At 38.1% G+C, this 24,178-nt stretch overlaps 2 protein-coding genes and 1 long non-coding RNA gene across 3 annotated transcripts; 1 reads left to right on the plus strand and 2 right to left on the minus strand.

The window, feature by feature from the left end:
- Positions 1-6,124: 6,124 nt before the first annotated feature.
- LOC129746123 (VWFA and cache domain-containing protein CG16868) lies at positions 6,125-12,472 on the minus strand. Its single transcript, XM_055739611.1, has 3 exons — positions 8,679-12,472; positions 8,269-8,587; positions 6,125-8,202 (listed from the first exon to the last, which is right to left on the minus strand). Exons 1-3 carry the CDS (start codon positions 11,910-11,912, stop codon positions 7,361-7,363), a joined length of 4,395 nt encoding a protein of 1,464 aa, XP_055595586.1. The 5' UTR covers positions 11,913-12,472; the 3' UTR covers positions 6,125-7,360.
- Positions 12,473-15,811: 3,339 nt separating this feature from the next.
- LOC129742131 (uncharacterized) lies at positions 15,812-17,935 on the plus strand. The gene has a single exon (XM_055733975.1). It carries the CDS (start codon positions 15,812-15,814, stop codon positions 17,933-17,935), a length of 2,124 nt encoding a protein of 707 aa, XP_055589950.1.
- A 584-nt stretch (positions 17,936-18,519) lies between these two features.
- On the minus strand, positions 18,520-19,731 carry LOC129749912 (uncharacterized). Its single transcript, XR_008738214.1, has 4 exons — positions 19,474-19,731; positions 19,193-19,343; positions 18,974-19,116; positions 18,520-18,912 (listed from the first exon to the last, which is right to left on the minus strand). It is a non-coding gene; the product is annotated as an uncharacterized LOC129749912 (long non-coding RNA).
- Between the last annotated feature and the right edge of the window lie 4,447 nt (positions 19,732-24,178).

A 24,178-nucleotide genomic window follows, 5' to 3' on the forward strand; every position in this document is an offset into this window, starting at 1 on the left:
TCTTCTTATCATCTTTACAGAAATAGGGGAGATAAGGGCATAACGAGCACCCAGGGCATAATAAGCACTCCTTTTTTCTACAAAAGTACGTAGTTTCTTAAGCAAATTTTCATGAGGATTTGTTTCGTACTATCTATAGTATTAATTTTTCACCAAAAAGAAATATCCTTTTGATCTTTACAGAAATATTAAGTACCTAAGTAACCAGCTGGGGGAGGAAGACTGAAATTTGCTGTATCGTTTTCTGTATCGTTTTTTTTACTGTTCGGCAAAAAGCCAGCAATTGTTGAAAAGATTCGTAATCGTGCAAATTTTAACTTCAGATGATCAGTTTCGTGTAGCGGGTCATGTGACTCAGTTTTTTAGGTGCTAAATTTAGATTTAGCCAAATTTTTAGAACAACCATTAATTAAACTATTTTTATTTATCAGCTTCAAAATTTTGATGAAATTTGAGCGACTCAAAACGCCTGATCATGCAAGAATTTGCCAGAGCAAAACAAAACCAAATTAAATCATTGTTTCATGCAAAACAAGTGCTTTGCAGCATCACACAAGTTTTATTAAAAATCACTAAATAAGAAAGTAAAATTTTGTACCTTCGCACTGGCCGGTAGATTGATGAAAGAAATTTGACGTTTGAAAGATTTTTTTCTTTTTTTTATTCAGTCTTCCTCCCCCAGGTAACCAGCTGCAGCTAGGTTCTCAAGTTACGAAAATTTTATAATTTTTGAGCACCTCCAAATAAGCTTTTATGACCTTTAAATCATCTTGATCTGAAATGTACGCACTAAAACATGATTTACACATTGTTTCTCAATTTTCACCTTCATAAAATTTTTGATTTTTCACTTAAATAAATTTAAAACGCGTTTTTACTTAAATTTGTTGACCTGGGGCGAACAGAGCACTATTAACCAGGGCACGATGAGCGTTTTCTGCCGTATAATCTTGCAGCGAATTCAACTCGATGAAGTCAACTGAATAATAGAGCTATAGCTTGACTTGTTTCATCTGTAGATTTGGCCTATTGGTAAGGTGTCGGAGAGGTAGACTCGAGTTCGATTCCTGTTCGAGGGGATTTTTTTCACATACCATGAGGACACACATGACTACCAAAAATATGAAAAAAGGTTGCGAAATAAGAATAGTACCACTTGTCTTTTTCAACAAAAATAAGATTATTTCTAGACATTTACTGAGTACAAGTGAATAATAATGGTTCTACGAGTTATTTTAATAGATAACTGCGTTTTAAGGGGTTTACCTCCCTGTGGGCAACCACGTGTGCTAACTTTTGTAATTGAAGTCTGTCTTAAAGACGAATGAAGATACCTGTTAAGCCTAGTCCACACTAGGGGACGGCTCGTCTCGAGACGGTCTCAGCGTCTCCCATTTTATTCGGGAGACACTGAGACCGTCTCAGGTTTCCAACAACAACAACAGACAACAAAGTTCGTCTCATAACAAAAATCGCAGTTCATGTTGCCTAGTGTGGACTAGGCTTTACTTAGCATTGCGCTAATACAGTAAGTTATAACACTATAGTGTTATACCTAACTGGATTAGCGCAATGGGCGCAATGCTAAGTATAGGCACTCCATGAAGTAGTGCCGCATCCATTATTGATGTAAACGAGACATTATCAAATGCTTCTTCTATATCTAGAAATGCTCCTAGACATGATTATATTAAGCAAGGCATTCTTGTCTGATATGATGATCAATTAAACGTTCAAGTGCTTCTAATAGAAATCAACTTAGACTAATAGGACGAAAGCTTTTAGCTTCGTCGTATGATGATCGTCCCCCTTTAGGGATGAAATTCACGACTATTTGCCGCCAAAGTTTAGGAATATATCCATAAGCAAAACTGCTTATTGAATATTTGGTACTACTGCCTCCTTCCAGTGGGGGTGATAGGAAGGATATGGCTTCTTTACAATTTTTTGCATAATTCGAGAACTAATCGAGCAAATGACGGGAGCTTACATACGATTGTTTTGCATAAACTAAGAACTCATCTAACAAATGGAACCAAATATGACATGGGAACAATCATACAATCGAGCAAATGGAACAGAATTTAGCATGGGAGTGTTTTTGAATACACGGAATGTTTGATTTTGATCCCTTCCTTCCAGGTAGGGGATAGGTAGGAAGACGGTACAAATTTCATAGCAAAACTCGACAACTAATAAAGCAAACGAAACCAAATTCGGCATGAGAGGGTATTCGAGCTCAAGAAATGTTTTTCTGTTGGTTTATCAGCCCTCCTTTCATTCAGTGGAACGATAAAAAGTGAGAAGAGGGTCACTTATACAGTTTTTTTTTAATATTTCGATAACTAATCGAGGAAATCGAACCGAATTTGCATGGGAGCATAATTGTGTACTGGCATTATTTCTCCGATGGTTTGAGACCCCCTTCTTTTGCCAGAGGGAAGATATTAATAAAGTTGGGGAGAGGGTCACAATTTTTTTGAATAGCTCGAAAACTTATCGAGAATGGAGCCATATATGGCATGGGATCGTATTTGTTAACTAGAAGTGTTTTTCTGATGTTATGAGACCCCCTTCCTTTCATTAGCGATACAGGAATGGGGAAGAGGGTCACTCTCACAATTTGAATAATAATTCGGGAACGAATTGGTGAAATGAGTGTCCCGTGACGTTATTGTGTTACAAAAAAAGTTTCTATGATAGTTTTAGACCCTCTCCACATTAAAAAGGGACAGCGAAGATTCCATATATATAAAAAAAAATTAGCATATCTATGTTATAAACTTATAAAAAAAAATCCATAGTGATAAAAAGGATTTATTTTGAAAAAACATTTGAATGAATTTGTAATTGAATTGAAAATTCTGTGCAAATAAATCGTAAGTTAAATAAGTACACAAATTTTAATATTTTTTGGAAGGTGTAGCAAAGCACATCGGGTCAGCTAGTCAACTATAAATATTCAGCACAGGGCACAGAGTCATTCCATAAAACTAAAAATATTACCATCCAATTATCCCCCAGTGCTTGAAAAATGCTTGATTTGATCTTGTAATGGGGGTCTGTGTTTGCTGGTAAAGAATGAACTTGTACACAACAGGGGGGTTTGAGTAGTTAAGGTTACTCAGTCCTTCGTAACGTGGAGACCGGCAGGCTACCCTTCGCCTTCGTAATTCTTAAACCGCAAATCCACATCCATTGGAGCATTGGGGATATGTTGAGATTGTTAGCTTCTTATTTTTTGAATATGTTTCTTAATATATTATAATAATGTTTGTTAATATATTGTCAGAAATAAAATTTTATTTCTGAATATTTATTTATTTAAAAATAATAATAATAAAACTAGGATGGGGTCTCTCAAATAAAAGTAAAAAGTCTACATAACTCGAGAACTGATCATGCAAATAGAACCAAATTTCGCAACCAAAAAATAACATCTTTACGACGAAAGATATATTGAGCAGATTCATTCTCAGCTCAGTTTGAACTTCTTAAGCGTTTAGCAGGTTAACTTCAATAAATTTAACGAAATATAAAGAACATCTCGTGTGATCTTACTATAAACATTTGGAAAAAAAGCTGATTAATATTTTTTCAATATAGAAAATTATTCTGTAAAATCTTGAGGTGTGCAAGCAAAATTTTAAATCGGGATCTATTGTTTTTCATTTCAATTTATGCAGTTTTGATAAGTTTTTGAATGTTTTATTCACATTTGGTTCCAATTCGTGTTTATTTTTATTTTCTTTTATCTCACGTGAGCTTTTATTGCGTCGTATGAAACATATTAGGAATTCACAGAATACTGTTGCAAAAGTTATCAAAGCAACTTTATAATTTGTATCTCACATATAGAATAAGTCCAGACTATAAATATTCTGAATGGAAAAAAGTTGCGTCTAAATTATGTCAGCTTTTGTATTTTTTGTTATAAAACTGTGGGTTTATATTTTGTTTTATGAGACGTAATGAAAGCTCACACGAGTTCTGTTGAATTTAATTATTTCTGAATCGATTGGAAGGAATTGAAGATTATTTGAGAATTCTTATTCAGCTTTCGAATTTGAATTGCGTACTTGGAAGTATTTTAATTAGAAAATCTAAACTCTAATTTTCATCCTGAAGCCAAGTATCAGCTGCTGTTTCTAAATATTGTTTTTAATATATTGTATTTCAATATTGTCCAAAACCTTTAATTTGAAAACTTTGATAAAAAATCATTGTTGAATTGTCTGAATTGTCATTTTGATTTCAATTTCGTAGTTTTTATATTGAGTAAACATTTTTTGAATTTCTTTTTGTTCGGAAGCTGATAGAAGTCTTTTACGATGATTTTTAACCATCTTCAGGGCCTTTAAAGATAAATTTACTAGAAATCTATAGGTTTTAAATATTTTTCCAATGCGTCAAAGTGCGTATAAAGGGTGATACGGTCAAAATTTGGTCAAGGGAAAACGAGTGTAAATCTGTGAATTCGATTATTTAAAAAATTAAATTAAATTTCTTTTTCAAGTTTTATTAGTATAAAATTCAGGAATAATATTCAGTTAGGCTTCCGATTTTCCAAATCCGAATTGCGGGGCCTTACGCTTAACCCCTGCCATCAGATTTGTACAGCCACCTTGTCCACCTTCTTCGCCGCAGAAAGCCAGTTTGCCTTGAACTGCTGCTCGTCCTCAGGGGTGTCATTCGCTCACACAATGAGCTCAATGTGCATTTTTTCCATGGCACATTGAGCGAGCAAAATCGAGCACTGCCTGAGATAGCTGTCCATCAATGTGTCACAAGTTGTCCTTAGCAGTTTTTTTTGGTCTTCTTTAGGTTCCGCTTGACAATAGCCCAGTATTTCTCAATTGGGCGGAGCTCTGGCGTGTTGGGAGAGTTCTTGTCCTTGGAAACCACCTGCACGTTGTTGGCGGCGTACCACTTTCTTTTACCGTAATGGCAAGATGCCAAATCCGGCAAAAACAGTACGGAACAACATTCTTTCACGTAAATTTCTTGGTTGACAGTCCACGAAGCTATGAAAATGTTGCTTTTCAAGCCACAGGTACAGATGGCTTGCCAAACCAGATATTTCTTCGCGAACTTTGACAGTTTCATGTGCTTGAAAATATCTGCTTCCTGTCCCCTTCCTTTTGCCTTATAAAACTCCTGTCCCGGAAGCTGCTTGTAGTCGGCTTTGACGTAGGTTTCGTCGTCCATTACCACGCAGTCAAACTTCGTCAGCATCGTCGTGTACAGCCTACGGGATCGCGCTTTGGCCGTCGTATTTTGTTTATCATCGCGATTTGGAGTCACTACCTTCTTGTAAGTCGATAGTCCGGCTCGTTTTTTGGCTCGATGCACGGTTGTAGACGATACACTCAGCTTATTTGCGGCATCTCGGAGAGAGAGGTTAGGGTTTCGCCTGAAACTACCGGCAACTCTCTTTGTCGTCTCAGCGGCTTCCGGTTTTCGATTTCCCCCAATCCAGACTTCCTGGCTGTAGACAAACGTTCCCCAAACACTTTAATTACATTTGTAACGATTGATTTGGCAACTTTTAGCAATTTTGCCAGCTTTGCGTGCGAGTAGCTCGGATTTTCGCGATGCGCGAGCAAAATTTTGATACGCTGCTCTTCTTCCTTGGACGGCATTTTGACAACTGAAGAGTGAATTCCAAAATCAAAATAGGAGCAACATTCTACACACACACCTTCAAAATGAGGGGTGTTCAGGTTTTTTGAATGCAAAATTGAAAGAAATACGTCAAGTTGATATTGTCAAATTTTGACCGTATCACCCTTTCATACAAATGTATTAAAAGTTATGGCAACAATATGTTTAATACTGAAAGGGACCAAAAATTTTAAGCTAAATCCCAAAGAATTGAAAATACCCTTTCTAAATTCAACAGCTTAATATGTGAATTGAAACGAGTTGTGATTTACTTTGTAACCCAATTCTTAAATATTCCATATCAATATGTAAATCTATCGGAACCAAATTCATGCTTACATTTTTTTTATCTTGTTAAAATCCAAAACCCACTGAACATGCTTTTTACACATCGCCATCAGTTGCTCGTTCTGGACATTTCTCAAAATTAACAAAATAAAATTTAATTAAGTCATTAATATTTGATTTATTTTCACATCAATCCATAACTTTGTAATTTCTCTTTTTTTCTGATCAATATTTAATGATTAAAATTATAATTGCAATCACTTTTACGTTCCGTTTTACCGTATGAATAACTCCGAATGATCGTTTGCTCATAAACAGTTACATATAATTCGTTGAATGAAGTTAAAGTAGTTGTGATCAGAAGCGATAGTTACCGTTGATTGCCGAATTACATCTACAGGTATAAGGTATTACATATGATTGTACAAAAATACATAAAATAATTTACAACTCTGCTCACAATCTGACGAATAATTGAGCTGCACCATTCCATTTTTTCAACGATCATGTAAATTTGTTATTTTTTTAAGATTTAGATTTTAGTTTATATGTTTGTGGTGTATATATAAAGCTTAAAAATAATTGGCAGCCGTTTTAGGATTAAGTTTTTAGTTCGTTCATGTTTGCTCCAGAGCAAAGATCCTGGAACTTCTTTAAAAGATTTTTTTTTGTCATTAAATTTAAGCCTAAAAACTGACATTACATTTTCTCGATATAAATAAAATGAAGCTCAAACAGTTTCGATGTTTTCGTTACAAAGTTTTGCAGAGGGCTAAGTTTGTTCAGTCTGTGATTTTCTTTGTTTTTATTCAAAAATGTGTTCCATCGCAGTTTTCTTTAATTAATTTCTGTTGACACTAGGCAATCGGCTGGGCAATACTTACAAATGTGGATTAGGGTTCGTCAAATTTATTTCCGCAACGTTAAGTGTGGAAATCGTAGTCGCAAAGCTTTCTGCTTGAATTCGTAATTTTGAAGGGAAATCTACGGTTACAATTAAAATTGTTGCGGAAATAAGTTTTATACGAAGTATGCAGTTTCACTGGTTGAAATGTTAGATGGTGTTAAATTCTGCAATAAGAAAAATGTGACAGATCATAACTTCCATATATTGTTCGCCAACACGCTTTCAAAACCTACAATTGTCCTAGGCCATTGAAACGTCCACATGTTAAAATTATTTCAATAGGAAATCTCTGGGTGAAATGCACGGGCTGGGAAAACACATTTTTCAAAACGCCGTGCTCAAGGTACATTCATTAGCTGGGTTAAGGTTAGGACCGGTTGTTAGTCCACTTACTTACCTAACATCTATTGTTATATATAGCTATGTAATACTCTAGGCTAGCACATACTTCTAATTGATTGTTTAGATCAGAAATCTAAATAGCACAATAATGATTATTCGTTAGGAAACATCCATATTGCGGTGAACTGTTACCGGCACCAGGATGTGGTGTCCTGCCCCGAAAACTCCAGTCCTGGACACCGATGTAGGCGAGGCCAGAATAGTTTGTGATGGATCGACCAGCTTCGTTTGATCTTCCGGTTGGCCGTTCTGTGGCTGGGGAGAGCCCTTGGGTTGGTTCAGGAAGTTCTGGTGATTGCTGTACGGACTGGACACTGAGGTGTTAATCGATACCGAATCGGACATAGAGAGCCGCTTGCCGCCAGGATGAGGCGCCACTGGTTCCGTATTTGATAGACAAAGATGTTCTGACTCTTCGTGATGAGTCATGGTGGAGTAACCATGATCCGAGGAACCTGGATTTGGCCGACGATAATTGGAAGACATTTGATAAGGTGATGCGACGTTAGGGAAAATAACATAGTTGGCATTATTCTGCCCATTCATGAGCAAGTTCTGTTTGGGGTTTGTGCGACCTAGATCACAGTCATCTGGAGGTTCTTCAATATCGAACCTCGACAGCGGAACACCGTTACAGTGATCTACCACTAAGTCGTCGTAGAGTTGATCCGAGGCTCCACTTTGATCACTATTCTGTCGATAACAGTACATGGCAAAGCCGACCACTAGACATAGGGCTAATATAGCACCTGCTACAGGTCCAATGGCACTATAAGCCGGAGGCAGTACGGATTCCATAATGTTATTACTGATCACGTCGCCGTAGGGCGTGGCGGATCCAAAAACCCCATTGAAGCAGGTTAGTTGAGACGTACAAAACGGTGTGGTGAGCGTATTCTCTCCGTCTATGTCCACTTGGCACCATTCGCAGCCCACGAGTCCTGAAGATATGTATAATTTTCAAGTAAACACGCTATTCAAAATTAAACATTTCCACTTAATCTTACCTAGACAATCGGCCTGCGTCGAATAGTCTTCGCAGTTTATGTTGCTGCAGCTTTTCAGCTCCTCTTCGCTTTCGTAGTTCAACGCGTTTATGGAAATCAGTTCTTCCGGCAGCGGCGAGCATAGCGGAGTGACATCGGCAGATGGCATCGGTCGGCGTCCGTTTGACGTCATTGTTGTCGAGTTTTCGGCATTCAAATTGCTCCGGCGACAGGTTTCATCGATATTGTTTGATTCCTCCTGATAATCCAGGGGACACTCGCAAGGACATTCGCATTCGGTTTGCTCCATACGGTTGCAGTTGAGGCACGAATTTCCGACCTAGAATAAGCAAGAATGATTGAGATTTCAGATTCAGATTGCAGTTTAAAGGGCTGGCCTTTCAATTAAAAAGGTAACTAATCTTACTCACCGTACTACACGGACAAAAAGCACCCCCATCATTCGTGGTGTTCACGATACCCAGGAACAGATTCGTTCCCGGAACGAGCATAATCTGGTACTTGGTCTTCTCTCCATACATCAAGTTGGTCACAACTTCCGTCAGGGACATATTGAACTGATAAAATCGCTGAACGGTTCTGTTGACATAGTTGTAACACATCTTTTTCGTCACCAGCTGTTTGTGGTTCAGGATATCGTTGGCAACCTGAGATTCCTTATGTGTAATGTGTTCCAAAATCCGACGATTGTTACCGATGGCCGGTTCGATCAGTTTCGGATGAGCAATCAGGTAGCCGCGATCATCCATCAGGAAACACTTCATGCTGTCCGCGGAGCAAATGTTCGAGGACTCCTTCAGCAGTTTATAGAAGAATCCCTGGGTCAAATCCAGAGCTACGACCACAATCGGTCTGTCGTTGTCGGTGTTGTGCAGGGCATCGGCCAGGCCTTCGAAAATGGTGTACGAAACTGTCACTATGTATCCGGCTCCTCCGGCATCTAAGTAGGGCTTTGTGACTACTATTTTGCCAGGGTATTCCATGGCTTTAACAAACCAGGGTCGCTTTGTGGGTTCGATATCCGTATCCAGGAGTCCTCCAGGGAACATTTCGAGAACTCCATTGACGGTAGCAGCATATCGTCGAATGATGTATTTACTAAGTTTACTCTCGGCATGTTTGTGTCGATAGTTTGCTAATACTTTGAGTAGGGCTAATACATCTCCACGCACTTCGGGGAGCAAACCAGGATTGGCAAATAGAGATGTGGTGTCCTTCAAATAGGCCATTATGTTTTGAATAGTTCGTATGTTGTCTTCATCACTTGCACCATCCCGATTATTTCGAATGTGGGCATAGGGCGATTGGAAGGATGACGAGCTAAGGTAAAGAGTAAAATCGTCGTTGAGAGCCAACTGTTTCATCAAGCGACAGGGTCGAAGAGTTTCTTGTGAAGAAGAATCATACGTGGCCATCGTGCTGGAAGGATTCCGTTGAAGCTGCGCTGGATAGATATCGATGCGGTGGTAAATAAGATCAGTTAGGAGATTTCGAGTGCTGATGCCATCACTGCTGATAAAATTGTAATCGATGTTCGATCGTGAATGATAATACTGTAACTGCTGTGATTGACCGGATCGAGAGTTGGCGCCGTTAAGTAGAATATTTGGGTTTCGTTGATAATTGATTTGGCGTACTAGACAAATTATGTAGTAACGTGCTCGTTTCCAAAGATAAATAGTGCTTTCTTCTGAACCTACTCCTTTGATAGTAAGATTCCCATATTCTTCTAAAAGCATTCTATTCACATCGGCAGCCGTTAATTTCTTCTCCAGTCGAGTAATGTTCGTGATGTAAAAGTTTTCTCTTACGGCCAATGGTCTTGGAAAAGACGGGTGCATTATTGTGTTACCTTTTATGTCGATGAGAAAAGTATAACTTTCGTCGTCTGGTCTGTAATAGGATGTATCTTCCGAAAGATCGCTTAGGTACAGATCTATTCCCATCAATCCATGCGTTCCCACCGGAGCTGTTAACGTCACTAAAGAATCGTGAGAAGCAGCCTCGAAGTAGGGCAGATGGATACGCATGCCTTCCTCAATGAATGGTTGCTCATTTAAAAACGGCTCAATCAAAGCTAGAACAAATCGTTGGGCATCGAAACTGTGCTTGGAAATCATGACCATTTTTCCCGGACGTTGTTTAAATGTGATACTCAAATTATACTTGGTGTAGTTCTGAGTAGTGACATCTGATATGAATTCCTTTTCGTATGGAATTTCTCTTTCATCCAGCAAAACCAGACAACTGTTTATCATGACGGGGTATGGCAACCGTGATTGACCTTCGTAAATTGCTCTAATAACTGTCTTAGCTGCTGCAGTGATTGGTAAAAGTTGCGCCCTTCCAAGGTACAGAAATACGATCGGAAGTTCCGTATCTACGCCCTGGTAGGCTTCACTAATAACCTTGAATGCATACCGGAAAGCAGGAACACGATTAGCTGCAGAAGTCGTTTTATTCAGGGAATCTATAAAGTCCACCAATCGATCCTTATTGTCCATAGTAGCGGACACAAATGGACCTTTACTGCATTCCACCAAATTTTCAGTTGTTGTAAGCTTTTGACTGACAGCAATGATTGCGATCTTGTCATTTTCATTAAGCAGATAGATCATGAATTTTATGATCGCTTTGGAAACTTCAAACTGATCAAAACTTACAGAGTTACCGATGTCCAGTAGAATCATGAAATGTTTCCTTCTTACCGCTGATAAATATAGTGACTTAAGTCTTCCATCCTTAGGATAAGAATTGCATTTGAATGCACTTACTTGATCAAATGCAGACAAATAAAATATCTGCTTCGGATTGTAAAAGTTACTCTGCAAATAACTAATAAGCTCAACGAATCGCTTTTGTAGCTTTTGATTGTTGTCATCCACACTTTGATCACTTATTCGGATCTTTGGCGGTCTCTCATCGGGATTGGTTGGAAATGGGGAAAACTCCAAAAATCCATTTTCGCTTCCAAGCTGTTTAAGAGGGTTCGAAGCATTCGTCGCCTTCGTACTCTGTATAAAGTTTTGCAAGTCAAACTGGGGCTCCTCATCCCATGGGTTCATCATATCGCTGTACGGACATGGATAAATAAGTGTGTTATATTTGGCACTTCTTTGCATTGTGGTGTCATAAACAAAAGTCTTCAGCTTCTCTATCACCAATGCAGCTTGTTCGATTTTTTTCAGCAGCTTTTTAGCCATTTTATTCAGATCATCTAGATCATTTCGCAGTACGGAAGAAAATTCCATCGTATCGTAGAGTTCCTGTACCGAGGGAACATCCAGCTCCTGATTTCGAATCCGTTTCAATTTCATCTCTAGCAACTTGCTAAGCTCCTGGATGTAGCTATCTCTGGTTGGCAGCTGAGTTTGAATAACCGGTACCATTGGCGCAAAAGGAAATGCCGCCGAAACACCGCCCGTCGATAACGACGAGGAAGGCACTTTATTGCTGCTATTATCGGAACTTATCGTACTACCACTTAGATTACTTATCGAAGGAACTACGTTATGTACAAAGATATGATTTGGTGGCGTAGAGCCTGTAGAGGCGTGCACTCGCCGATGGCCCAAAAGGGCTGCTGCCGTCATCACCACTAGATAACAATAACTATAATACTGGTTGCGTTGATTAGGTGCCATTTTCGATCTTCACGGTTCTAATATTTCTTAATGAATGGTTTGATTCAAATTTCGCCTTTACTAATTGTCATCGACACAAATTCTAAGCTCATTCTTCCGAAAAACCGTTTTCAGCTATCCTTTTACTCGTCTTCCCGTAAACACGAAGTTATTTTTTTTTCTCTCTCGTGTCGGCAAAATTCTTTGTTGTTTATGATTCGTTCCTCTTATTGTTATTATTGTTTGCTTCTCCGACGGCCGACGATGATACTTTCCATCAGACTGCCTGCTGGAATCTATCTTCTTTTTGTTGCTGCTGTTTTTGTAGCTGCCGAATATGTGCTCGTATTTTCATGGCGACTTTCGGTGGCAGAGATGTTCGGAAAAATGGTCTTTTTGCCCGATTTCGGTGCCATCTCGGGTGCCACCTTTACCGTTCCCGGATATTCAAAGTACCAATCTCCAATTTGTCACAATTTTTAACACTATTAGCACTTTATAAATTGAACTTTTTATCAAAAAACTAATGCTGAAACAATTTGTTCCTACTCCAAATCAAAAATGTTGCTCTCTGTTTCGTGCAGCACCCACACAAACTTAGCCGATGTTGGCGTTTTTGACAGCTGATACAGTCGAGGACGCTTTGTTTACATGCATCGAGGGGTGAGACGTGAGAGCTTTGAGATTTTACTTTTAAAATTTTAAGTTTAGAAAATAGATTCAACAATAGTTCTTGAGTCACATTATTATGAACTCAAAATTTAATACAAAAAAAAAAATACTAAGTATAAATAACAATTTATTTAAATTACAAGAAATTCTAGTTTTCGAATTTCGAATGAAATTGTGAATTCATCTTTTCTCTATCCGGAATTCTTTTTCAGAAATTCCGAAAAAAATTAAAAATCCAATTTTTGAGTTGATTATTAAGTACCTACAAAATTTTAATTGGTTTTTCTGCTGTTGGAATTTAAATTTCAGTCATTGGTTTTTGATAAAATAGAAAATTATTTATTTAGATTCACATATTAATGCCCAAGATACCGAATTCCTCATTCGATTATTCCAACTTTTAGTTACAGTTTAAAATTGTTGTACTTTAATTATGACTATTCTTAATTTAATTCCGGATTTCTAAATTAATCAAATATTGAATCACGTGCTTCAATAGAATTTTTAATGTTAATTTCACCACTAAGCATAATTGAAATAAATAACTATAACAGAATAGACCGCTACTCAAATTGACATGTAAGCCACATGTTTTTGGCTTTCTTACAGAAAGGCATAGGGAACGGTCAGTTGGGGATATCATTAATTAAGGGTCCAAGACCCCACTTTATAGGTACCAATCGACTCAGCTCGACGAGTTACGATGATGTCCGGAAATTTGTATGTTTCATAAAAACGTTCTTAACACATTAACTCCTATTCTAGGTTTCACGATTTTGATGAATTTAGTATCAAAAAATTGCATTTTTTTTCCTGTAGGACTTATTTCAAAACCAAAAAAAAAAAAATTGTTTAAAATTTTTCTATTCCATAGAACATATCATGCTTACGTTGGCTCCAAAAAAGGTAGCCATTTGCTCAGCAGCAGTAGCCAGCAATCGCTAAATTAATTACACAGGCGATCAAAAATTTGACAAAAATTTCATAAAACAGCAGAGAATCGATCCCACGCCATCTAGCATGAGAGTCTAGGAGGTTAACCCCTTGATCACTAGTGAGCGTCGAGATATGTGGCTCTCAAACTTTAACAGTTTGAATTATTTGGATTATAAATGAACTCGTTGAATATAAGTTCGTTTATCCTCCAAAAAACGTACTGGGCACCTTTTTTTATATTGATGTTGTAGTATAAGCATTGCCTTGCCTGGCCTCTGTGGTAGTAAGAGAAAAATGACAGACGGAGACGGGAGTTTAGACCATCTGAAACACATCTAAAATATCTCTTAGGAGAGATAAGCTCTGTTCATTGCAGAGCGAAAGAGAATGTTTACCTAAAGTTATGCTTTCCTCTCAGTATTCAATACTAGAATAATTTACATGTATTTGTTGTAGACAATTTTAGCATTATATACATTTCTCGGTTTCGACACTTTTTGTACAACACAATTGTGAAGACAGTCCAAACCAATCCGCCGTGCTATTAAGACCTCGCTAATAAATCGTCAATCATACCATCGAAAATAAAAGTGTTTCGATTTGAGTTTTTGAAGTTTAACCGTCGCGTTCCAAATTGTGTCCGAAAGTGTTCCGGTGCCAAAACATTTGGTCCTTCGAACCGGATAACCGTCCGGAAAAGTGGTTCCGGAACATAAATTGGCCTTTGAGTTAAGACAGACAGCAGCCAAAGTGTGAACCATTTTGTGCTCACAAAACCGCCATCGGACTAAAGTGAACAATTGAAACTCAAGTGATTGTTGACTCTAACAAAGCGAGTGCATTTTGAACGCTTGGCTTGGATGCAATTAAGTGCATCAGTGGAAAAAGAATACGCCATTGCAATTTTGAACAATAAGTGCTTGCGGAGAAGTGAAGCCGATACCTGAAGCAGTGTAGCAGATATTCTACAACAACCAGACATTTTACGAAGCAGAGGACAGCTGATTGAACAGCAGCGCAACAGAGGACAGCTGATTTACAACCAGCGAAGGACGCAACGCCTGAAGGAGCAGTTTTCCGGAATAAACATAGCAGGAAGTATTAACTGGCTTGGTGCATGAGGCCAAAAATAGTGTGAATAAATAAAGAATTGAAAGTGAATTGGTCTTTTAAGTTGCATGAAGTGTGTGCCCTGTCCGTTAAACTAGAATTGGTCTTGGTAATTCATTGGCATTTTTACTTTGCTATTTTTACACTGGTTGTGCCCACTCGCTGCTGTCAATATCGGGTTGCTAGTCTCGAAATTCGCGTCGCGATCGGATGGAACGTTGAGTTGATCAAATTAAAGTGCAAATATTCAAGTCAGAAGCACATAAGGTGCATGTCAGAGCACATTAAGGTGCAAGTCAGCAGCACAGAAGGTGCAAGTCAGATATTTTGGTCAGAATTATTCAGTACTGGACGGATTGGGTCCAAGGTGTATGAGTTTGTCAGAAAATACAAGTTTGCTGAAGAATTTAAGATTGAGTTGGAAATCTTATCACAATCAAGTCTGAATTGTCAGAAAATTAAGTTTGAGTCGGAAATCTTGTCAGAGTTAAGTCTGAATCAGAAATTAAGTTTGTGTTGGAAATCGTTTCTGAATCTTGTCGGAATTAAGTCTGAATCAGAAACTAAGCTTGTGTCAGAATTCTTAAGTGAAAATTGTTGGAAATCTTGTTTGAAACTTGTCAGAATTAAGTCTGAATCAAAACCTAAGCTTGTGTCTGAATTCTTAAGTGAATATTGTCGGAAATTTTGTTTTCAACTGTTCAGAATTGAGTTTGAGTCGATATTTGAGTTTTTGTAAGAAATTTGGTCTGAAACTTGTCAGCGGTTGAGTCAGTTTACAAATCGTCCTAACAATTGTCAGAAATTAAGCCTGAATCAGAAACAACGTGTCAGTTCAAGAACTTGTCTGAAGGTACAAGTTTGATTTCGTCAGAAATTAAAAGCTTAAGTCAGTTATTAGTAATTCTGTATTGAACGAATCGGGTCCAAAGGTGTCTGATTGTCAGAAATCGAAAAACATTCGACATTTCGTCTGAATTTGAAAATAAACTCCTGAACTTCAACAATAAATTCGCCTACGTCAGTATTTGAGTCAGAAATTCGTCAGTTTTGGACAAATTTGGTCCAAGTTTGTCAGATATTTCGGAAATTGGAAATTGGTTTCTCGTTTTCCCCAATTTGGGTTGAATCGCTGCTTTTTCAGCTCTGAAACGTCAGAGTTATTGAAATTTAAGTAGAAGTTGACAGTATTTCCAGTCAGAATGGCGAAAAACGTTCAGTTGAAGTTGCTACAAAAGAGAGAGAGGCAAATAGTGCTTCTCATGGACAGTGTTGACCGATTCGTGCAGAATTATGAACCAGATCGTGATGAGTGTCAGATTGCTTCAAGGCTTGAAGCCTTGGAGCCTGTGTTTGGTGAATTTCACGAAGTGAGAAGCAAAATTGAGATGATTGTGTTTGAAAGTGAAGAAAAGAAAGACAAGGAGCTCTACGGCGAGGCAAAAGAAGAAGCTGGATTCCAGCGGGAAGAAGAAAACGACAAGATACTGCTTAGCTTTGAGGATCGTTTCTTCCAGCTAAAGGGTGCGCTTTCGAAGTTGCAGAGCATCCGACATCAACCTGCAAGCTTGAGCGAGTCTTCTCACAATCATGAGCGTGTGTCCATGGGATCGAGAGTGAAGCTGCCAGAGATTCGATTGCCCAGCTTTGGTGGAAAGCTTCGCGATTGGGTTTCGTTCCGCGATAGCTTCCAGAGCCTAATCCACAACAACGAGCAACTCGCACCCATGGAGAAGTTTACCTATCTGAGGTCAGCTCTCTCCGGCGATGCACTGAAGGAGGTACTCTCTATCGAGCTGTCAGATGCTAATTACATCGTAGCGTGGGAAATTCTTAAGGAGCGGTATGAGAACAAAAAACTCATAGTGAAGGCATACTTAGACGGATTGTTTTCGTTGGAATCGATCAGGAAAGAAGGTTATGAGAGCATCAACTACCTCATAACTGAGTTTGAGAAAAACCTAATGATGCTGCAAAAGGTTGGTGAGGACACCGATGGTTGGAGCACCATACTAGCGCATATGCTCTACACCAGGCTAGACTCTGTCACTCTGAGAAATTGGGAAACTCATCACAACAGCACAGAAGTGCCAAAATACGAGGACATGAGGAAGTTCCTACGCAACTACTGTTCCGTTCTGCAGTCAGTCGCTCCAGCCAAAGAACCCCGCTACAACGTCACCGATCATCATCAGTCGAGAACCCAATCAGCAAGCTACACAACAGTTAAGTCCTCAAACCAGTGTCCATTCTGCAATGAAACATGGCACTCACCATTTCAATGCCAGAGATTCCTTCGATTGAAGATATCAGAACGTGTTGAAGCCGCCAATCGAAGTCGAGTCTGCAGAAATTGCCTACAGCCTGGTCATTTTGCGACAAACTGCACACGTAGCAGTTGTCGGTTATGTCAACAAAGGCATCACACTATGTTGCACGCTACGCGATCCTCCGTTCCAAATCCGTCGAATCCGAGACTCAGTCAACTGTCAAACGCACAACCAACTCTAGAAAGCACCCATATTTATTCACAGCAAGCTTATCAACAGCAAAGACAACAAACCATGCCAATAGTTACGGAAACACACACTCAACCACTAAATGCAACACACAATTTACCAAACACAACCACACAAGTCAATTCACCTATGCCAAGCACAAGCCAAAGCTACGTAGCACTATCTGTCAAGCCTGCATCGAATACCCTGCTTCCTACCGCTCTTATCAAGATCAAAGACCGCTACGGTAACGCTCTGACGGCTAGAGCCCTGCTAGACTCTTGTTCGCAACATTGTTTGATGACTGAAGAGTTTTCGAGAAAGCTGAAGCTCGAAGAAACACCCACGTTTTTGTCAGTTCAGGGTATTGGGTCGTCTGAGTCAGTGTCAACGAAAACCATACGTTCTGAAGTCTGCTCACGTTCACCAAAAATATCTGGTTTCCGCGAAACTATGCAATTCTTTGTGTTGCCCAAACTCACGCTGCAGCTACCTTCGTCATCGTTTCATCCTCCGCCCATGTCGATTCCCGATTCCTCTTTGCTAGCTGATCCTTACTTCCACGAATCAAAGCGGATCGATGTCGTCATTGGTGCCGAGTATTACTTGGAGTTGTTGAAGAATGAACGAAGAAAAGTCACGAAGAATGGTCACATGCTTCACAACTCTGTTTTTGGTTGGATTGTGTCAGGTCGAGTGGTCGAATCTCCGCGCCCCGCCCAAGATTTCCTCATGAACCCACAGTCAGAAATGAAGTGGAACGTTTCGTCGTTGCCCAACCCAAGAATAAATCAGTTTGCGTCAGATATGATAAGTCAGAGAGAATGAATTCGGTTGAATGTCATTCAAAAAGATTTTGTGTATGATTGAGTCAGAATTCTCGTCACTGAAATGCTCACTGAAGAACCAAGTCATTTTCCCTTCTTTTTCCTGAAATTGTTGAATATAACAAGAATGCAAGATGAATTGCAAGCAGTTTAAGAACCCTAACATTGTCAAGTAATCAATCAATATTGAAGTGAAGCAAAATTTGATTCTAATCTCACATGTTTAAGTTAAGCCCGCATAATCACTCCGAATCATATTGTTGAAGTTTCACCTTGCCGTTTTAATTAACTGAATCGCTTTCTCCGCCAAATCTTTCCTTATCGCTTAAAGTTATCGAACCTTTTTGAGAAACCCTACCGGTTGAGAAAAAAAAAAAACTTCGCTTGCATTTACCCATAAAAATTGTAGAATCATGGTTTTTGAGAACCTCCACCTAAGAAGATCCCCAAAGAAGTTAAGAGGATGTCATCATTGAAACAACGGTCATCAGACGTTCGTTGGAGCGTGGGCGGAGGCCCTGCGCCTCCGCATTCAGGGAAGTCCCTTGTATTTTAAGATTTGTTCAAATCCTAAGCACTTCCTCTTTGCACCCAGGTATGCCTCCATCTATCGACAAAACAACCATCGCACATTCGTGAGGCTCCAAATTGTGCGAATCTATTCCATGGTCCACATTTCATCTGAAGATCAGGTCAGGCCAGAGCGCCACTACAGCTGCGTGTAGTTATTTTCATGCTGAGCCACACGACATGGAAAAATCTCCTGCCGGCCAGAACAAGTAATCTGGCAGATTCATCGCCCGTCAACAGAAGTACCCATCCTTGGTGGCCCAAGTATTGCTGTGTCAATTCGCCGATCAACCCACCATCACACGACGTTCCACTGGGCAGATTCGGATTCACATCGGCCCGCGACAAGCTAGCCAGTTCATCGAGAAGTAACAACATCCCATGAATTGGTCCAATCAGCAGCAGAACCTACGGTGGGACAAAAAAGGTAGTTACAACAACGTAAACCAAAGAAGTTTTCGAAACTCACCTGTTTGCATGAGTTCCTGCGAGCACCCAACCCTCTGTCATCCTCGCATAGTTCCAGAGCTAATTTGGTGCACCTAATATATCGTTGTACCGGTGCACCAAATATCGTTAACGTCAGCTACATATCGCCGGCCAGAAGCATTTCTGGAATAAAAAAAAAAAATCATGCAAATTACACTGCCATTAAAACTAATCTACATGAAGTGTTGATGATACTTACCCTAGCATCTTCGTCACACAACAACCCTGGAAGAAGGAATCAGCTAACCATCAGGTTGAGAAATACCATAGGACAAGGCTCTACTGCAGGTCCATCGAAAGAGTGCCCGGTGTACTCCGTTTCCACGATCCACTTCGCGCGGCTAACTGAGCTGCAAAAAAAAACAAAAACAAACACGTCACAGTCTATCGCCACAATCGAAAACAAGAACGCCAACAGAATCGTCACATTTTCGATGCAATTTCACGGAACTTTGTAGATAATCTTCAACTGTTACTTACCATGGCAAATCATCATCGTAGCAGCATCTAACCAGCATCCAGCAGCAACTCCAAGGTCCTCCAAATCGCGAGAACATCTTTGAGCTCCAGCAAGCGGTTCCAGTTCAGCATTTACCACACTACACTACCCACACCCGCACTACACTACACAGGAGAAGAAAAATAGAAACGAAATAAGGAGCAAAACAAAACACAAGATCAATTTGTCGAGAAGGAATTTACCGTTAGATTGCTACACAAAACTTATCACTAAACATGTCCCGTTAGGAGTTAGAGTAGTGTTGAAACCAATAAGGTAATCGAGAATCTAGCTATCCTAGTGTTGAAATGGGATTTCAAGGCGGGCGGCTTATGTTGTAGTATAAGCATTGCCTTGCCTGGCCTCTGTGGTAGTAAGAGAAAAATGACAGACGGAGACGGGAGTTTAGACCATCTGAAACACATCTAAAATATCTCTTAGGAGAGATAAGCTCTGTTCATTGCAGAGCGAAAGAGAATGTTTACCTAAAGTTATGCTTTCCTCTCAGTATTCAATACTAGAATAATTTACATGTATTTGTTGTAGACAATTTTAGCATTATATACATTTCTCGGTTTCGACACTTTTTGTACAACACAATTGTGAAGACAGTCCAAACCAATCCGCCGTGCTATTAAGACCTCGCTAATAAATCGTCAATCATACCATCGAAAATAAAAGTGTTTCGATTTGAGTTTTTGAAGTTTAACCGTCGCGTTCCAAATTGTGTCCGAAAGTGTTCCGGTGCCAAAACAATTGAGTTTAGTAATTTTTGCTATCGATTTTCTTTAATCATAATCTTTTTTATAGATTAATAATAAATAATTCAGAAATAAGGAATCCATTATTGTGTCATTTACTTCCAAAGATAATTGACACTCTGTAAGAAAGCCTCCAATCCACTGATAAGTGTATTAAATCGGGTTTTTTTATACATTTTGGGTCAGTATTTAATATGAGATAGTTTGTTTATTCGTGAAAAAGAAATTTCTTAGTATTTACTAAGAAAAAATATAATTAAAGAAAAATAAAAACTCTGATTTCAAAATTGAAGATGTTGTACATTTATCAGCGATCCCAGAAGAATTTTTGTTTTGGACCGCCTGAAAAAGTTACAATGTATATACTCTTTTTCGATCGAAAATTGAGCGTACTCTTCTTTTCGTAAAATTTTACGAAATGTACTCATCTTTGTTGAAGACATTGTAGAAGGAAAAAAACGTACTTACAGTAACGAAATAATTGTATAGAAATGGTAACCACGCGCACTGTGTAACATCAACTTTGACCTCCCATGACGCTCTACTCTGATGATATTTTTTGTTTAAAGCTTCTGCATTTTTACGTAGATACGTGATAGATTAACTATCAACCTATTATTTCATTAAATTTGAGCTTTCTAAAGTATATGAGACCTAAGGCTACGCAAATCGGACTTTTACAATTCAAACTGCAATACCTCAGCTAGCATGTCTGAAGTTTTTGAAAAGTTCTATCGATGGGATAAAAAATATTTTGTATTTATATTTTGAGGTTGGACTCAAGAATATGATTTCTATGCAATTTTGGACGGTTTATGGAAACAATATCTTTTCCATCTATAAATCAGTCAATAAATTGCCCTTATTTCGCGCCAGGCGTGGAGTGACGATTGTCGAGTCACCGTGAGTTTTGTCACCTTATTCCCAGAGTCGATGTGAATAAGTTCATTCTTAGGTGAGTGACTAAATGAACAAATCTGTCAAATACGCGAAATGTGTGATTTTTGTTCCGCTTCGGGTTTCTAATAATTAATAATTTCATAAAGAGTGCGAATCCGAACAGTAAATGATTAAAAGCGTCTAGTATGGTGTAAGCAAACTAGTCGGGATGAAAAAATGGTCGATTTCCCAGACAACCATTTGGTGGGTATTTCGAATTTGCAACGCAAATATACGTGCAAATATACGTGTAAACATATCGTATATAATGCAGCAAAACCAGTATATACGTATCATTTTGGAGGCCATATAGGTACATTACCACACATATTCTTAATTTGGATTGTATTGAATTACGATTTGCACGATTTGTCATGCGAAACATTTACGACTACCCTGATTCATTTTGGAATATGCTATGACAATTTACATCATCATATAGATGATTGAGGGTAGTAATCTTGTAGGTCTTCGCTCAATATGCGATTGGGAATATCTTTATATACGACATTTTCGTAACAATATGGAAAGTTTGACGACTTATTTGGTCGTCTTCTACGACTTTAGTGCAGGGCTCTCGTTTTCCGTCAGTTGAATAAAAATATTGTTTTTTGGCATTTTAAACCAATTGCTTTATTCATCCCCAAAAAATAATAAAAATAAGATTATTAAAAAAAGGGTTTTTTAGCTGTCAAATTCAAGTTTATATCGTACAAATTTATAATTCGCTTGATTGCTGATTTTTTTCCACGTTCATGAATTCATTGTTAGCACCTGGACTTGAACCTCTGACGATTCGATCAGCAGCTCACGATGGTTCCTCGACGCTATCTGGAATATATAAATTCAAGGGGATTTGCTTCAAAGGCATTAAACCAAAAGAAAATCGTATATTTCTATAGCTAAAATCTTTTAAATCTTAGAACACGTCATCGATGATCTAAAAATAGACCAACATTTTGAAGCCTCCTTAAATACGATTCCAATCATCGATGTCTCATTATCATAAACGATTTTATTGAACTTATTTGTATTCTTTTACGATTGCCAGCAAATACGTTTTACGAAAATCAGACATGCGAATTAATTTGCATAGATATACGATTGCATGCACATTATTACGAATCAATGCAGTTACATACGATTGTATAGCATATTTCTCCAAGTGGCAAGCAGAGTTGCGAGCTTATTTTCTGTTTTTCAGTTTACAAGTTTTGTTCAAATAACGAGAACTTTCATTGTTTCAGTAAAAAATATATTCACGACATTTACACAAACATTAGAACAAACATTTATGCTATCACAGAGTGAGTAATGCTTTTTCATTTCATTTCATTGTTTTTAAATCCTTTTAACTTAAGATACTTAAGTTTGAAGATACTTTTGAAACATACTTAAAATTAAAATAAAATTTAATTACTAATTGTTTCATTTCAAATATAATCTCTTATTTCAGCAATCTTGTTTGATAGAAAAATGTACTTTCTGCTAAGATCTAACATTTGGTTGTTATGATGATATAAATCGCATTTCATGTTAAAAAATCTTAATTTTAAATTATTTTATGCATAGCACGACAAAATCTGCCAATCAAGGGTAATCATCGTATATCGGTCCCTTCACGGATTTTATGCGAATTCTCGTACACAAAAGTCGAGTTAATATGTTCATAAATACGAGTCTATCTTCTTGTCGTAATAAAATTATGTAATGCAATTCAATACGAGTAAGAATATGCATGGGCCGCACATTGTTGGTGCAGATATACGAAAATGAGTTTAAACAACATTCTATACGATATAATCTGTAAAATATAATAGGACTTCTGGTTGTCTGGGTTGTGTGTCCCTAAATCGAATGTTAGGATGTTCTTTCGAATAATAAGTAAGTTTCTTAATAAATTGTCTGCCGAAAATAACAATTAAATGCTATATTTTTCATTGCATTAGACCCGATTGTAGAGGCTTACTGAGGCTAGAAGATTTTGCTTCAGAAAAATGGTAGAACGCCAAAAATCAAACAAGAACAAAGCAGGGTGGAGTTGATTTGAATCAAACTGATTTAAATCACGATTTTAATCATGATATAAATCACTAGTCAGAAAGGCTTGATTTAAATGAAAGTATCTACTCAAACTCAGTGAATAAAAAACCTAAAGGTCAGTAAATTCTTGGACCTGGTGGATATCACCTATCAAAAAAGTTTAAAAACATCAATATGTGAAATCCATATAGCAAAGTAAATCCCTGTTCACATGTGACCTACGTTGTTTTCACAAACCTTTAGGCATTCAAATGGAACTCACTTACAACACATATGAAAAATACGTTAATTCTATAGCTCTGTTTTCTACGTGAATTTCAAATAGGTTTCACATGAATTTTTTTTGAGTCTACGAAAGAATTTGACATAATTTTTAAAACGATCGTCGACTCGCTAATCAGAACGGATCAGAACTAGGAGTATCTTTTTGTTTCGAGGCGTTGGATGTATGCAATGTCGAATCGATGTGAATTTGGTTTGGAAAGCATTGGCTTTCTCTGCCTTTGGTGAATGTTACACATACACAGCCTCAATTCTACAAATTTAAATATCTCAGCTATATTTCATGCTGGAAGAAGCTTTGGATGTTAGAATTTTTTTACCACCCTGGAACAAAGACAAGCACCATAATTGCTGCTTTGTGAGGAACTTCACGATCAACTAGTGCAACTCGAAAACGGCCAGTCCGAACGTTCGCAAAATTTACGCTTCGGATGGTAAAAGAATTGGCAGATGGTATCCTCCAGCTTCATTTAGGGCTGTGCCTACGAAACTGGCATTGAAACAGTTGGGAAAAGGTTTCTGAAGGTCGGAATAAATCAATCAGATAATTTAAAAATTTTAAATTTCAGTATTTAAATATTTCATTTAATATGTTCAATTATGTCTAAATTATCATACTTTAGTGTAAATTCCGAATTTTAGTTTTCCGTTTAAAACACAT

This window comes from Uranotaenia lowii, chromosome 2, assembly GCF_029784155.1.
Source record: "Uranotaenia lowii strain MFRU-FL chromosome 2, ASM2978415v1, whole genome shotgun sequence".
In the NCBI taxonomy this organism is placed as follows: domain Eukaryota; kingdom Metazoa; phylum Arthropoda; class Insecta; order Diptera; family Culicidae; genus Uranotaenia; species Uranotaenia lowii.

Bases quoted from the DNA above. Each gene is read 5' to 3' on its own strand.
- LOC129746123 (XM_055739611.1), bottom strand. From the start codon at position 11,912: ATGGCACCTAATCAACGCAACCAGTATTATAGTTATTGTTATCTAGTG. The intron at 8,588-8,678 runs GTGAGTAAGATT...TGCTTATTCTAG, and splicing joins CTTTTTGTCCGTGTAGTACG to GTCGGAAATTCGTGCCTCAA. The intron at 8,203-8,268 runs GTAAGATTAAGT...ACATATCTTCAG, and splicing joins GACGCAGGCCGATTGTCTAG to GACTCGTGGGCTGCGAATGG.
- LOC129742131 (XM_055733975.1), top strand. From the start codon at position 15,812: ATGGCGAAAAACGTTCAGTTGAAGTTGCTACAAAAGAGAGAGAGGCAA.